The sequence below is a fragment of the Plectropomus leopardus genome, chromosome 15, assembly GCF_008729295.1.
Source record: "Plectropomus leopardus isolate mb chromosome 15, YSFRI_Pleo_2.0, whole genome shotgun sequence".
Lineage (NCBI taxonomy): Eukaryota > Metazoa > Chordata > Actinopteri > Perciformes > Serranidae > Plectropomus > Plectropomus leopardus.
In genome coordinates this window covers 17,482,590-17,497,414 of record NC_056477.1, presented here as the reverse complement: position 1 = coordinate 17,497,414, position 14,825 = coordinate 17,482,590, and the positions used below count along the sequence as shown (strand labels likewise).

General features: G+C 42.2%; 1 protein-coding gene across 21 annotated transcripts in view; it reads left to right on the top strand.

The window, feature by feature from the left end:
• dst (dystonin) overlaps positions 1-14,825 on the top strand; it is a 120,013-nt gene that overhangs the window by 81,089 nt on the left and 24,099 nt on the right. For all 21 annotated transcript variants that reach the window (XM_042502032.1, XM_042502033.1, XM_042502024.1 and 18 more), the window contains 16 exons: positions 5,442-5,603; positions 5,789-5,959; positions 6,244-6,410; positions 7,752-7,911; positions 8,135-8,461; positions 8,621-8,705; positions 9,733-9,974; positions 10,088-10,294; positions 10,444-10,563; positions 10,712-10,819; positions 10,904-11,122; positions 11,206-11,409; positions 12,220-12,451; positions 12,900-13,126; positions 14,179-14,301; positions 14,445-14,546. In XM_042502032.1, the coding sequence (XP_042357966.1) occupies positions 5,442-5,603; positions 5,789-5,959; positions 6,244-6,410; positions 7,752-7,911; positions 8,135-8,461; positions 8,621-8,705; positions 9,733-9,974; positions 10,088-10,294; positions 10,444-10,563; positions 10,712-10,819; positions 10,904-11,122; positions 11,206-11,409; positions 12,220-12,451; positions 12,900-13,126; positions 14,179-14,301; positions 14,445-14,546 (2,856 nt within the window). The remainder of the gene's footprint in view (positions 1-5,441; positions 5,604-5,788; positions 5,960-6,243; positions 6,411-7,751; positions 7,912-8,134; positions 8,462-8,620; positions 8,706-9,732; positions 9,975-10,087; positions 10,295-10,443; positions 10,564-10,711; positions 10,820-10,903; positions 11,123-11,205; positions 11,410-12,219; positions 12,452-12,899; positions 13,127-14,178; positions 14,302-14,444; positions 14,547-14,825) is intronic.

The window sequence follows — 14,825 nt, the reverse complement described above, 5'->3', positions numbered from 1 at the left end:
GTGGAGGATTCCAAAAGAGGATTAACCTATATCCAGAGGTGAAATTTATAGTCATTTATAGTATTAGATAGTATTAAAACAATGTAAACAGCCGTGTGTGGGGGAATGACACAGATCTGTCCAAAGATGTAGGTCAAGGGATTTTTTTTTTTTTAAATTAAGGGGGTGCTACACTCACGCAGGAGGGCTTCATCCAAACCTTCAGCTGAGATTAAAATGTCACAGGGTGGGGGGGTGTCAGTTTGGTTTAAAGGTCTCGCAGGGAAACTATTAAAGAAGTCATTGATTCAGATTGTTGCTGAGCAGCGTTGTCATGGTGCGTGTTTTTACCCCCTCTTTGTCCTGTCATCAGGCGGTGTGGAGGGGGCACACACGGCGTCAGCTGCTGGTGGAAACCCCCTTTGTGCTCAGTCGTACCAATACTTAGCATCAGGAGGAGAAATGCCCAAAAACAAAACAAAGCTTGACTTCTTTATTTAGTTGCAGCATGAAAACATTTGATGATTGTGTCATATTCTGTTTTATGTTCTTGTTTCTGTAGGTAAGAGGGTTTTATTGGCAGCTGTTGAGGGAGAAATAAACAGAGAAAGACAGGGCTTTGGATTTGTCTCTTTCATGTGCTATTTCCATTTTAGGTCAGGTTTTGAAAGAGACATGCCTGACTTCATGTGTTTACGCTTGTTTTTCACATGAGGTTTGCAGCAGCTCGGCTGAGGGTGTCCTGGTGTATGTATATCTTTATGTGTACCTTAAAGGGCAGCTCTAGCAGTGACTCAACACCACTGGGGGCTGGCGTGGGTGTCTTTTCTCTCAGACATTACATCAGCGTCTCAAACAAATGCGGGAAGGAGTTTCTACCACGTGAATCATACTGCAGGTCATTGAAGTTGATGAGGGCAAAAAGTGTCACTGTGTCGACGTAGTGATGCTGACTCACTGCCACATAGCGATCATGCACTCTTTTTAAACTGAAACGTGAAACTTCAGTGGGACGGTTGTATAGAGGTAGAGTTCACATTGTTTTGCTGTAAGGCGATTATGTTGAGTTTTCTATTCATCAAAGGTTTCAAGGCTTTGTTTCCAGTCAAACCCACATCTCAAGTGTTGAAGCAGATCCTCAGCTGATCCTCAATGCCAGAGGATGAGTTTGAAGACAATACTTAGTATACTTTTACAGCACTTTGTGACAATGACAAGAAAACACTTGAATACATCAGACCACTAAGGCTTGTTTTGCTGCATAACAAAAGAATTTGTCTTTATAAGTGTTAAAGTGTTAAAAGCTGATTGGCAGAAAATGCAAATGCAACAATTCACATAAAGAACATGTTTTTCCTCCGTGTGACTCAAGTTTAGCTCTGAGTTTAGCCATTGCGTGTTGTGTGCAGTGCTAAAATCACTCTTCATGTAAAGTATCAAAGATATATGGGACAGTTGGGACAAAAGGACCTGCAGCAGCCAAGAAAATGACTAGAGGTGTAATTTATATTCATACATTTAAATGCCTGAATATTTAAAAAGTGTTCAGGTTTCAGTGGCTGAACATCCCTTTTAAAACCGCACCAGATCGCAGCTGCTTATTTATCTCTGCCAGCGTCCTCTCTCCGTCTCCTCTCATGCGTGCCGATCTGCACAAAGAAGTTGGGATTGTTCAGCTACTGTGGTGTAGACAATCCAGGAAACAAAAATAAATTCCTTTCATTATCTCCCCTATTCTCCTTTCTTGCCCTCGCCCGGTCACTGGACATAAAAAGCGCCTTCATGCACTTGGCAGAGCGGTCGGTGTTAAATTACCTGGGACCTGTGCCTCCCTCAGCATTCCTCAGTAATTAAGAATATCTGCAGGGTCCACAGCAACCATCCATGAGAGAAAAACAGAGGACAGAGACAGAGAAAAAAGGAAAAACGTGTATCTATTTCAGTATGGTGTGATGTCATCAGAGTGGGAGCTGTTGCTGTAGAAAAGCTGGTGCGTATTGTTTCCCCACCCCATTCTCTTAGTAACAGAAAGAAAAAAAAGTGAGTGATTGTGTCAGCATGCAAAAGATGGCTTAGAAGTGAAGTCATATGGGCCATGCTGACATAAGGGGGAATTAGAAAGGAGGAGAAAAAAAAGGGTCATGTGTCCACCAATCAACATGTGCCGGAGCGGCTCTCAGCACAAATGGAGTTGTGGCAGATGTTGTCTGAATAATGAGCGGGGGCGGGGCATGAAACCCTCTGCCAGGAGGGTGTCTGTCATTGCGAGGGAGCGATGAGAGAGAAAGGGCAGGCTTTTTTGTTTATCCAGGAGTACCAGCTCTCCTCGGAACTGCCCACAGTTTTTTGGTCGAGCCTGCTGGATTTGCCCTGTGGATGTTTTCACTTTGCACTGAAGATTTTCCTTTAGTCCGCGTGGATGCTGCGAGGATTTCAGGGAAAAAGAAGCACTTTGGACCAGGGGAATAGTGATTAAGTTTTGGCAATGAACAGAGAAGAGCCTGGAGGAATATATTTAGGATAGGTTGCTGTATTGAAGACTGGATTTGATTCCTAATACGGAGTATAAAGCTGCTATACAGTCTAAGGATTTGTTTTTTTAAATATTGTTTGACATTTTTTGTATTTTTAAAGCCTAGATCAACTCGTGTCCATATTTTTCTAAAGGAAATCTGCGTGGCCAGTTGATTTTATTTTGAAAAATAGGTGTGGTATTTATTTTATATTTAAGAGAGGAGAGAAATTATTTTGCACGCAGCTTTTTATGTAAATTTGTAACCTTGTACTTCTTTTTAAATCACTCAGTGTGCACTAAAGCAACAGATACCTCAAAGGATTTCACTGCATCCTTAATCTTTTCTTTGTCGTGAGTGGTGACAATTTTTTTATCATGGGCAAACCGCTGAGCAGACCAGATTGCCTCAGACAAAACCCTTCCTGTGTGGGGAAGGGGGAGGAGGAGGACTTGAATATCGATGACTGCTATGTGCCCCAGAGGTCCATTTATGACACCGTCCGGCTCAACGAGCAGATAGACTCGGGCTCTAAAGGCAGCCTCTCCTCCCGGCACTTCACAGGCACGCTGCCTTACACTCACCGCACGCTGGACCTCAGCAGCCTGTGTGGAAATGGAGCTCTGTCCACTTCCAGTTCTTTTGAGCTCCGAACCCGCAAACCTGCCCTGCTGGACGAACGTGTGGTCTTTGATGGCCTTAAACTCAACGGGCACATAATGAGGGCGACTGATACAGTGCTGCCTAAGTCACGTCTCCAGGGAGGAGAGAAGAAGGATCATCCACATCATCGACGTTCATGGCGGACTTTTGCACCAACTAATTTGGGGGAGTATGCGAGCCGCAGTGGGACTTTATGCTCTGGGAGTGCTGAGAGGCCCGGGTTGATCAACGGCCGGAGAGGCCAGAGTATGACCAGCTCGCTGACATCTGAAGAGGACTCTGGTCTGTACAGTCCAACTGTGGAGAGGGAGCGACATGCTCATAGAGCCCACAGAAGGGCAGGCCCTGGTACAAGGAGCCTATCATCTTCAGAGGCGATGCACATGTCCGGGGACCTGAGAACTGGGCGATCGCTCAGCTCAGGGCAGGAGGAGTTTCCTTTCTCACCTGCAAAGGACAACCGGTCTCTTTACCACAGCAGCAGCTTGGTCCAGGAGCTGCGACAAACCGAATCTCGTGCGGTGGATTCCCTCAGCAACGGGGAATACAAATACTCCACAGGGAGGTCATCCTTGGGGTCAGCCTCCAGGACACAAAACGAAACCTCTGGGTGGCGCTCAAGGACTTTAACAGACTACGATGAGCTGTCGACCGCCGAGTTGTTGGAGGATGTGTCATGTCAGGACGACTGCGAGTTGGTCAGTGTGGTGGTGACACAGCCTGAGACGTACGGAAACTCTGTAACTCTACCCACGGAGAGCCACCGGCACTCAAAACCATTTATTGTGCAACAAGGAGCCGCAAAGTACAACATGGAGGAGCTGGAGGAGTTTCTGCAGTCAGTGGAGGCCTGTCTGCCTCGAAGTTTACAGACGTTCCAGAAAGCAGGAGAGCAGGAGATAGAGGCCTTACTGAGTGCCATCGCTGCATGTCCTGAGATGAACCCGATGGGTTATTTCTCCCCACAGGTGCCCAAAAGTAGCCTCTTCCTTCATTTCCAAATTTTGCTCATTAGCTGGACCAGCATCACATGATTATAAGCCACTTTAGATTATTTTTGCGCTTTTGTTGGCTTTTCTTTTTCTATCTGACCACACAAGTGAAAAAGGTTTAGCTCACAAGCTAATCGGTTTGTGTGATTGTCCACAGCTGTGCTTTAACTGTTAACTCTGCTTTTTTAGAAGCTGCTGACTGGTTAGAGGGATGTTTATGTCAGCTGGATTTTTACACCAATCCTGAGGTGATGTTGTGGCAATCATGTATCTGGATTTGCGATATCTTCCTCAGATTCAGACAACTTTATTAATCCCGCCCGGGGCACACATACAGTAACATGTAGACACACAAATAGATTAGTAATGAATTCAAAATAGCATTTTGGCAGCATTATGGACTTTTTACTTTAAAATCTAGATCTAAATCCTCCAATTTTATTTATTTATTTATTTTTAGGGCTGCCTCTCGAAATTCAGAGATTCGAATCAACAGTTGGCGATCTCTCAGTCGACGGAGATTGCTTGAAGTCGAGCAGTCTTTTTTGTTTTGTTTTGTTAGCCAGTCTGCTGTGCAGTGTACTTCTGTGGAATTGGTCCCCAGATCGAACGCTTTTGTACAGGGAGCTGCAGACATGCAGGCAGTGGCACAGAAGAGGAGAGAGGAGAGACGTTTTGTTTAGAAGTGGTGAATTTACCGCTCACGGCAACTAATGATACAGTCTCCGGCTTCTGTTCGATATCTAGTGTCGAAAAAATGTCTCTGCACATGTATGTACTGTCATAAGTGCGCTAAACTTTACTATATCACTATATTACCTGAATGCCGCTGTCACACAGAATGTCCCGTTGGACCCGATCAAACTCTACAACTTTGTATGGAAAACAAAACCAATCATCAAATATTCGTATTAAACAGCCACATCTGATTTGATTGACATAATTGACATAAACCGAGTAAAGTACAATCCCTGTATTTATTGCAAACCCTTGTGATCCGTTTCAGTGAACAGATTTGTGTACAGCTCAGTAACACAAAATGATTCTTAGAAGACATTACAGGGAGCAATACTATAATTAAACTCACTTAAAGGGGGAATTGTGCAGGATCAACCAAACACCAAATTTTGCCCAGTTCTGCAAAATCTAATTAAACTAAGTCATCATGAAATCTCTGGTCTTTATAACTAGAACTGTAATCCAGTTTGTTTAATGAACCTCCAAATGAGGCCGATGACAGTGTAATTTGAGCACTTATAAAATATTTACTCTGATTTGTTCCATTTGTCGTCAGGCATTCCAGAAAGAGGACATTGATCCGTTGCAGACGCAGCTTCAAGACATCAGCTCCCTTGGCCAGGGCCTCATCCAAAATGCTGCTAAAGGCACCAGCACCAAGAAGCTGGAGGATGACCTGGAGGATGTCAGCACAAAGTGGAATACCCTCAATAAAAAGGTTATTGGTTTTATACTCCCAGTCTAACTGGTTGGACTTTTGATTACTGGTCATTAGTGTAACTGTAAAGAGACATTGTGTAATTAGTCATCCATTCTTACTGTTTGTTTAAGTGTTATCCATTGGGTGCAGTTTTAAGTTGGCTTTAAAACAGGTTACATCTATATTTACCATGTGGTCTGCAGATTGCTGAGCGCTCAGCCCAGCTGCACGAAGCCCTGCTGCATTGTGGGAGGTTCCAGGATGCTCTGGAGTCACTGCTCAGCTGGTTGACTGACACGGAGGAGCTTGTTGCCAATCAAAAACCTCCGTCTGCAGAGTTCAAAGTGGTCAAGGCACAGATTCAAGAACAGAAAGTAAGCCGGCATCACATGGTACAAACACATAAAAATACACCAACAGGTCTGTTTTAATTTTTCCACCTCAACACTAGAAAATCCACAAAATGGCATTATTTTACCATTCATCTTATTTAATTGACATCCATTGTAAAACATGAGTGTGGTACACAAAGCTTTTGGTTTAATAGCCACTTAATTTGTGCCTGTTAGATTTACTGTTTTTCACCACCAAGCAATGCCTCCGGCCAGAGTGTGTTAAGGGCGTCCCATAACTCTCCTCCTTTGTTTGCCTTTGACAGCTCTTACAGAGACTGCTGGATGACAGAAAGCCGACAGTGGAGCTGATAAAAAAAGAGGGAGAGAAAGTTGCAGAGCTGGCAGAGTCTGTGGATAAAGAGAAGGTTGCAAAGGAGATCGAATGCCTGGGGCAGAGGTGGGACGCTCTGCTCAAGAAGGCTGAAAACAGGTCTGTATAAAACAACTGTAATGGTTGATGTAAATGCAATGCCTCAGTGTGCTTCATGGCCAAACATTGTGATTGAAACGTTTTCCTGAGATTTAAAGCACTTTTTCCACCCCTAATTAAATTTGTGTTTTTGCCTGGTTTGGATCTGGAATTATTCAAACCTTATTAAGAATGTCAAACTCCTAAATTTGTCTTTACTTTCCTCTTACTGAAGCTTTAAGGGCTAGTTAAACATTTTAGAAAATATACTTATTCACTTTCTTGCCCAGATCAGCTCAGTGCACACCAGAACAAGATATAAAACGCTAATTGGTGACACTTAGAAGTTACTTTTGGAGGGAGACAGGCTAACTGTTCACCTGTTTCCAGTCTGTGATCGAGGCTAAGTTAACTGGCCACTGGCACTAGCTTTGTGTGGACTGTGCAGACCTAAGAGTGATATCAATCCTCTCGTCTAACCCTCAACAAGAAATTAATTAGTGAAATAAGTGTGTTGACATTTCCAGAAATGTCAAACATTTCCTTGGATTATTTCCAATGAAAAGTTTGCAAAATATGTTAAGTCTTGCAAATGTTTTGACCTAATTTTGTGTTTTGCCTGGGTGTGGGAATATTTGCCACTTACAAAATGTGTGTTGTTCAAAATAATGAGCATGTTTACACCTGGTATAGATATGTGTCAGCTTTAAGTTTGTCTTTTTACCCCTGGCTTTAGAATAAGTCACCACATGCGTCTTAAGTGACCACTTGAATCTGGATCTCACTTCCCCACTCTATATGCAAATAAACAGGTACATTTCTGTATGCATAGACCAAATTTGAGGCAGCAATGCGTATCCTGTGCTAGTCTGCCTGAAATATTAAGAAGAAGAAGCAGTTTGCAAAGACCTTGATGTGCAGACAAAATCAAGACAGTAAAGACAGGGTCTATGGTCTATTCCCAGGCGTGTTCCAGGCAAACCACATTGCCAAAGATGTTTGACACATGCAGAAAGATTGTGGCCATATACAACCCAGGCCACCAACACTGAATGTGTTTTGAGCATTGGATACATTTTCACCTGCACTGAGAGCTGTCCACTTATGATCTGATTACCTGAGACGCAGGTTAAAACCAGGTGTAAACATGACCAGTCAATCCACTGTGTAGAGCGAACCTAGGCCTGCATTACCTTTCTCTTTAACTTTCTCAAGTTAAAAACTGGACTGTGAAACATTATTTATCTATTGCTAACATTCTCAATAACACATTTTGATAAGTTTGGTTGAAATAAATTCCCTGTGACTCAGTCGTACTTTGCTCCTAATCGACTGCTGTCGCTATCTGCTTTAATATGTCAGGCACAAGCAACTGGAGAGCATCTTAGTGGTCACTCAGCAGTTTCATGAAACCCTGGAGCCGCTAAGCGAGTGGCTCGCCGCAACAGAGAAACACCTCGCCAACTCCGAACCCATCGGCACTGAGACGTCTAAGCTTGAAGATCAGATCTCTCAGCATAAGGTTATATCAATCATCTTACAGCATCACCATGTTTTTATGACACAATCACCTCCGTTCAACTGAATTTAGTTTCATTTGTTTTGCTTATTACTTTAAATTTGTGCTTTTCATTATTTCACATTTTGTTTCTCATTAAGTTTCAGTGTCATATTTTCATTTTTTGTGTTCGTGTTTTCTGTTTGTATCATGTTTCCTTGGTTTGTTTCCCGTCCCCTGTGGTCAGGCCTTAGAGGAGGAGATAATGAATCACAGTAAAGACCTGTTACAGGCCGTCAGTCTGGGTCAGATGCTCAAAACTGTGAGTTCAGTCGAGGAAAAGGAGTTTGTTCAGTCCAAACTGGACGGCACCCAGGCTATTTACATAGAGCTTCAGGAGCGATGCAGGAGGAAAGCCGAGATGCTGCAGCAGGCTCTGGCAAACGCCCAGCTGTTTGGAGAGGATGAGGTGGCCCTCATGAACTGGCTAAACGAAGTGCACACGAGGCTGAGCGAAGTGTCCGTGGAAGACTACAGAGTAGATGTTCTTGAAAAGCAGCTGGCAGAACAACGGGTACTGACTCCTCCTCAGGCCACGCATTATTTGTTCTTTCATTTAAGTTGCATCAATCACCTTTCATTAGATTTTTGTGATTTCTGTGTCATCCTATGTTTACAGTGGAAAGTTTCTTGTCACTCTCAATGACTTTCTAAGGTTATGTTTTCCTTTTAGGCTCTGCAAAGTGATATTGAGTTGAGGAAGAGGAATGTTGACCAAGCCATCTCTAATGGGATGGAGCTTCTGAAACAAACGACAGGCATGTGTGACGTCTAACTTTCCTTTCACAATTCATGCGTTTTAATCTCAGCAAACAATTCTGTCTCTGTTAACACACATCATAAAATTTCACGCCTTATTTAGGCAGCTGTTTAACAGACAAAGTCTTTTTTTAGAATCATAAATGAGCACTTTTGTTGAAATTTAATTTTCAAAAAGCCCTGGAAGTGTCGCATGCAACAGTTTGACATAATTGATCCAAATAAATCCTGACTTTCTTGCTGAGAGTTAGAGGAAAGGATGCCACCACCATTCTTGCTGTCACCGTGAAGACTAATGACTCCAGCAATATGCTTTACAGGTCAAGAAATAGTCTGGCATATAACCACTGTAAAACCACAATATGTCTTTATTTGAATGAATGAATGAATGAATAACTTTATTTCGAACCAAAAATTAAAACATTATAAACAAACAAACAAAAAACAAAAGTACAGTGTCCGAAAAGGAGAAGGTGGAAGTAAAACTTCAATATCCCTACCCCTTTCTCACTTTTTTTCTTTTAACTCATATACTATTTCAACAAATTCCCAAAGTTATGTACAACTAGTGTACAAACAATCATCCCCCGGTTTATTTACCATCTAGGGGGGAAACAAATGGATGGACGCATGCTTGTACTTCTATATAAGCCCTGCGCAAAGTGGAGGTAACTAGTTAGTCCGTAAGATACACACACAGGGACTCACATGTAAAACATCCACAATCGGCTGACACACACAGACATTTCCTCTCTCTCTGCTCCATTGATCCACCATTGCTGCTATGCTAATGCTCTGAATGTCATATACACAGGTTTTTTCCAAGTATCTATAGCACTGAATATGTGGCCTCAAGCTTGATCATGTCTTAAAAACATGACTGACAGAATTTGTGCGGGATGCTACTTACATGAATCTTGCTCTTGCGCTCTCTGCTCAGCCAAGATGAAAGCATACTTTCCTATACTGAAGCAGAAATACAAAACTCCCCAAACTGATGTTTAATAATTTACTTTCTATTTATAGGTGATGAGGTGATTGTTATTCAAGGCAAACTTGACGGAATAAAAACAAAGTATGCTGAGATCAACTCTATGAGTGACGGCGTTTTGAAGACATTGGAACGCGTTTCCAGTCTCTCCACGAAGCTGCAGCAGACCCATGAGGACCTGAGCTCCTGGCTGGACAAAGTCGAGGCTGAGGTCAGCGCTTTTGCTGATCAGGAGCCAGTGGGCGAGCAGCTCATTCAGGCACAAAACAGGCAGAAGGTAAAAGTTTCTACAATAATAGTTACAGGGAAAAATAAAAACTAACTATAATCTTTACAAAAAATCATCTGTGCATTCACTATGCTTTCACTGTGTCATGTAATGTTGACCAGGCCTTGTTGAAGGAGAGCAAAGATCAAAAACCAGTGATGGACAAGCTGAATGAACTGAGCAGCTCTCTCCTGGATCTGATCCCCTGGCACACTCGTGAGGGTCTGGACAAGCTGGTGTCTGAGGATAATGAACGGTACAGAGCCGTCTGCGACACCGTCACCCTGCAGGTCGACCAGATCAACGCTGATATACTCAAATCACAGCAGGTAAACCAGAAAACCGCTGTTTCTTATTTGGCTTTTCTGTGTTTATGTTTTCACTTAATTGTACCTCTTCTGCTTTAATTTCCGTATTTAATTAGGATTTTAAATTATTTCAGCAATGAAAATGTCAACATTTTTTTTTCTGTTTCCAGTTTGAGCAGGCTGCAGACACTGAACTCTCCTGGCTGACCGAAGCTGAGGGGAAGTTGCTGTCGATGGGCGAGATCAGGCTGGAGCAGGATCAAACCACAGCCCAGCTCCAAGCACAGAAGGTTAGCCTATCATACTGTGTTTGTGTGTGTGTGTGTGTGTGTGTGTGTGTATATGGATAGACACAGGCCTCCATAAAAACACAAAGTACAGTAAACAAAGCGGTTTGTTTTGTAACGCCCAGCTAAACTCACTCCACCGGTTTTCCAGATCTTCTCCATGGACATCATGAGGCACAAAGATGCTGTGGATGATATTGTGAAAACAGGAAAGGCCATCATGAACAGCAAAAAGCCAGAGGAGAAAGAAATCTTGAAGGTTAGAAGAGTTTCCAAATTCAATGGGCAATTATTCATTAAAAATCTGCACGCGAGTAAAATGATCCTCTTGGTTTACCATCAGGCCAGGACACAGACTCTGCTGGAGAAGTATGGTATCGTCAGTCAGCTGAACTCGGAGCGCTGTCTGCAGCTGGAGCGAGCCCAGTCTCTGGCCAGTCAGTTCTGGGAGACCTATGAGGAGATGTGGCCATGGCTCCAGGAAACCTTGAGCACCTTCAGCCAGCTGCCACCACCCTCCATCGAGTATGAGACACTCAGGCAGCAGCAAGAGGAGCTCAGGGTGAGGAGCCAGCAGAGGCAGATGTTCAGTGCAACACTTTTATTTTAGCAATAAAAAACTTAATGTTGTCTCATCCTGTCCAGCAAATGCGAGAGCTGATTGCTGAGCATAAGCCCCACATCGACAAGATGAACAAGACCGGACCTCAGCTGCTTGAGCTCAGCCCGGTGGAGGGAGAGCCCATTAGAGAGAAGTACACCGCCACAGATCAACTTTACACCAAACTCAAGGCAGATGTTAAACAGAGAGCTGCGACTCTTGATGAGGCCATCTCCAGATCCACGCAGGTGAGGAGCAGTGCAGTAGAAATGGCTGCTTCCCATCATGTTTTTTTTTTTTTTTATTTGTATTTTTAAATGTTAACAATCAGCCATTAAACTAACATTTTCTGATATAATTCAGCTTCTTTGCTATGTTTAAAAAAAATTTAATATTGGGCTCAAACAGAGATCATAAGTAGCTCATGGTAGTTTTACATCTAAACAAACATTATCATCTAAACCTTTCTGAATCATGATCTTTTTTTTTTAAATGAGGGCTAGACAAATTATTATTTTTATTCTGTTTTTTTTTCTTAATCATACCCTATAATAATAAATAGAAACTGTGAAAAATGTCTTTCAGAATTTTCACAGGTCTAGATGCCCAGGGGGACACAGGGGGCAGGCCCTCCTCTATATATAGCATGTGCATTTGTCCCCTTTGATGAAAACTTGGAAGTAACAGATGGCTTTTATTAAAATAAATAAATAAATAATAATAATAACAAAACATCACCATTATGTCAAAAACTAAGTGTTTGATCTTAAAATTTTCTGTTGGAGGACCCCCAAACCCTGTTTCATACATGGAATAAAACCCACGCCTTTGACAATTTTCCAAAGCCCAAGTTGGCTTCTTCAGATGTCTAGTTTAGTCAATCCAACACTTGACAAATTTATGTCAATCCATCAAAAGTTTTACAGGATTGTGTCTTGTTATAAATGTGTCTCTCTATAACAGGAAAGCCATCATAATTTCCTCAGCTTTCGTTAGTGATATTGATATATAAACTTTAAATACAAACTGAGGTGTTTCCTCTCCCTGTTCTCCACCAGTTCCATGATAAAATTGACCCGATGCTGGAATCCCTGGAACGGATTGCCGAGCGCCTGCGGCAGCCTCCGTCCATCTCAGTGGAGGTGGACAAGATCAAGGAGCAGATTACTGAGAATAAAGCCGTCTCTGTGGATTTGGAGAAGCTGCAGCCCTCTTATGAGACGCTGAAGCAGCGAGGCGAGGAGATGATCGCACGATCTGAGGGAGCAGACAAGGACATGTCTGCCAAAGGTATGGTATATATTACATAATCTTATTTGTTTAATTTCCCTCTCCTTCTTTTTCATTTAGTTGAATCCAGTTAAAAGGGTCATACCATAATAGGGCTTTGGGCTGATTTTGAAAGGCAATAAGACAAATAGTTTAATAAAAAGTCAACAGTAGGAAAAATATCAGAGGCCAAATCTTTAATTCTCCACCTATCAAAACATGTGCAATCATTCTTAAAATCCTTGGCTTCAGATCTTAGTTTGAGTTTTGGATCAGACGTTTTTGTCCGCTGCATTGTAAAGCTTTCCTCCAGGTGTGGATTTAATGGGAATGCCATTCTTTTTTTAGGTACAAGAAAAAAAATCAAAGCACCAAAAACAATTTTAAACCTGTAAATGTGCAAGATGTGTCCCCCGACACACATTTTATATTAATCGATTCATTGCATTTTCATTTTTCTCCCCACAAGTTGTACAAGACAAACTGGACCAGATGGTGTTCCTGTGGAACGACATCCAGGCCTTGATGGAGGAGCGTGAGGCGAAGCTTCTGGATGTGATGGACCTAGCGGACAAGTTCTGGTGTGACCACTGCGCTCTCATCGTCACCATCAAAGACAGCCAGGACCTGCTGAGAGAGCTGGAGGAGCCCGGAGTCGATCCTTCGGTCGTCAAACAGCAGCAGGAGTTTGTCGAGGTACAAAGATCCGAAAAATTTAATTATAGAATCAATAAGTGCGTAATTAAGACTTGAGGAGCAGTTCTTTAAGGGTGTAAGAAAATATTGTATTGTATTGTGATATTATATTTTGTGATATTGTGTTGATTTTTCATTTTCAATTTATTTGAAAAGATTCATGTTAGTGGTTCATTTGTGATGTGTTTAAACCCTGAGTGCGAGATAGCAGTGTTGTATTCCATCTTTAGCCATTTGACTCTGTCACACCAACACGACAGCATTTATCAGACATAAACACAAAGGACACAGGCCTATGAGACAGGCAGAGTCACAAAGGGTGCATTGGTAGCTCCAAAATTAAAAAATTGCAACATATGGCCTTGGTTAAGTATACGGCTCAACAACAAGGATTACCGGATTGTCTGGAGCAAGTAAAATGCCACGTCGGACTGGTAAATTTAGTAAAAAGGAATTAAACACATCATTTTTTCCAGAGCTGATGATGAAAGTAACTAAGGAGTAAGCCATCCTTCTTCTCATCTCTGCTGAGAGTTTCAGCTACATGTGCAGTACTGACTGGGCACCCATTAGAAAATTGTGGCAGGTGAAGACATAGTTTATTAGTCCAAGCACAAGCGAGCATTTCAGTTATCGTGGAGACAGGAGTTTAGTTGGGTGACGTTAGAGGATGTGGGCAAAATCCCAACTATGTTTGCTCAGTTTGCTGCAAATACAAGAACAAGTCAAATAACTTTCAAAGGCATGTCAAGCCTCTCAAATGGAGTGCCAGAACAGGAGCCAGTTAGTGTTAAGTCTTTGTTTTTATTTGAAAACGGCTCATACGTATGTCAATTTGTAAAAGGGCAAGTAAAAATGGACTTTGGGTAACTAGATTTCCTTATCCACTTGTCCAACTGGCCAAGTGAAAAACTACATTGCCGTTGAAACCTGAGATATCTCAACACAATATATTGCATCTTAACCCCTGTATGGTGACACATATTGTATTGCCGTATTTTTGCAAATGCACAGCCCTAATTTTTTTGTTTGAACTGCTTTTTGTTTCATAGGGATTTAAGGAGGAGATCGATGGGCTGCAGGAGGAGCTTGAAGTGGTTCAGAACCAGGGTGCAGAGCTATTGACCGCCTGCGGAGAACCTGATAAACCTGTGATTAAGAAGAGTCTTGATGAGGTAATAGATTACATTCAGAACCATCTTTATAAATACACATTTTTTATCATTATTATTTTTAATTTGCTGATACTTTAGAGTTTCCACGGTGTTGTCCTTGCCTGCATATGGCTTGTGGTGAAGTTCTTGTGTCATTTCTTCAGGTGAACTCAGCGTGGGAAAATCTCAATAAGACTTGGAAGGAGAGAGTGGAGAGACTGGAAGAGGCCATGCAGGCTGCTGTGCAGTTTCAGGACGGCCTGCAGGTATTTTGGTCTCTGCGTCATTGTATTTGAAAGAAGCAATAAATGAAATGAAGTGTGACAGTAAGATGTTTTCCAAATCCCGATGTTTCTCATACAACAGACTTGTTCATTACTGTTATGTATCATTTATCTTTATTTTTAAACTACTAACATAATATACTTGTTCATGGAGACGTATTCATGTGTTTGACAGTTAAACTCATACAAGCGGCTCGGCAGTTTTTAAACCACAGATTACATTGCTTTTTTACTGCACTTGACTGAGCCAATACAACAGTT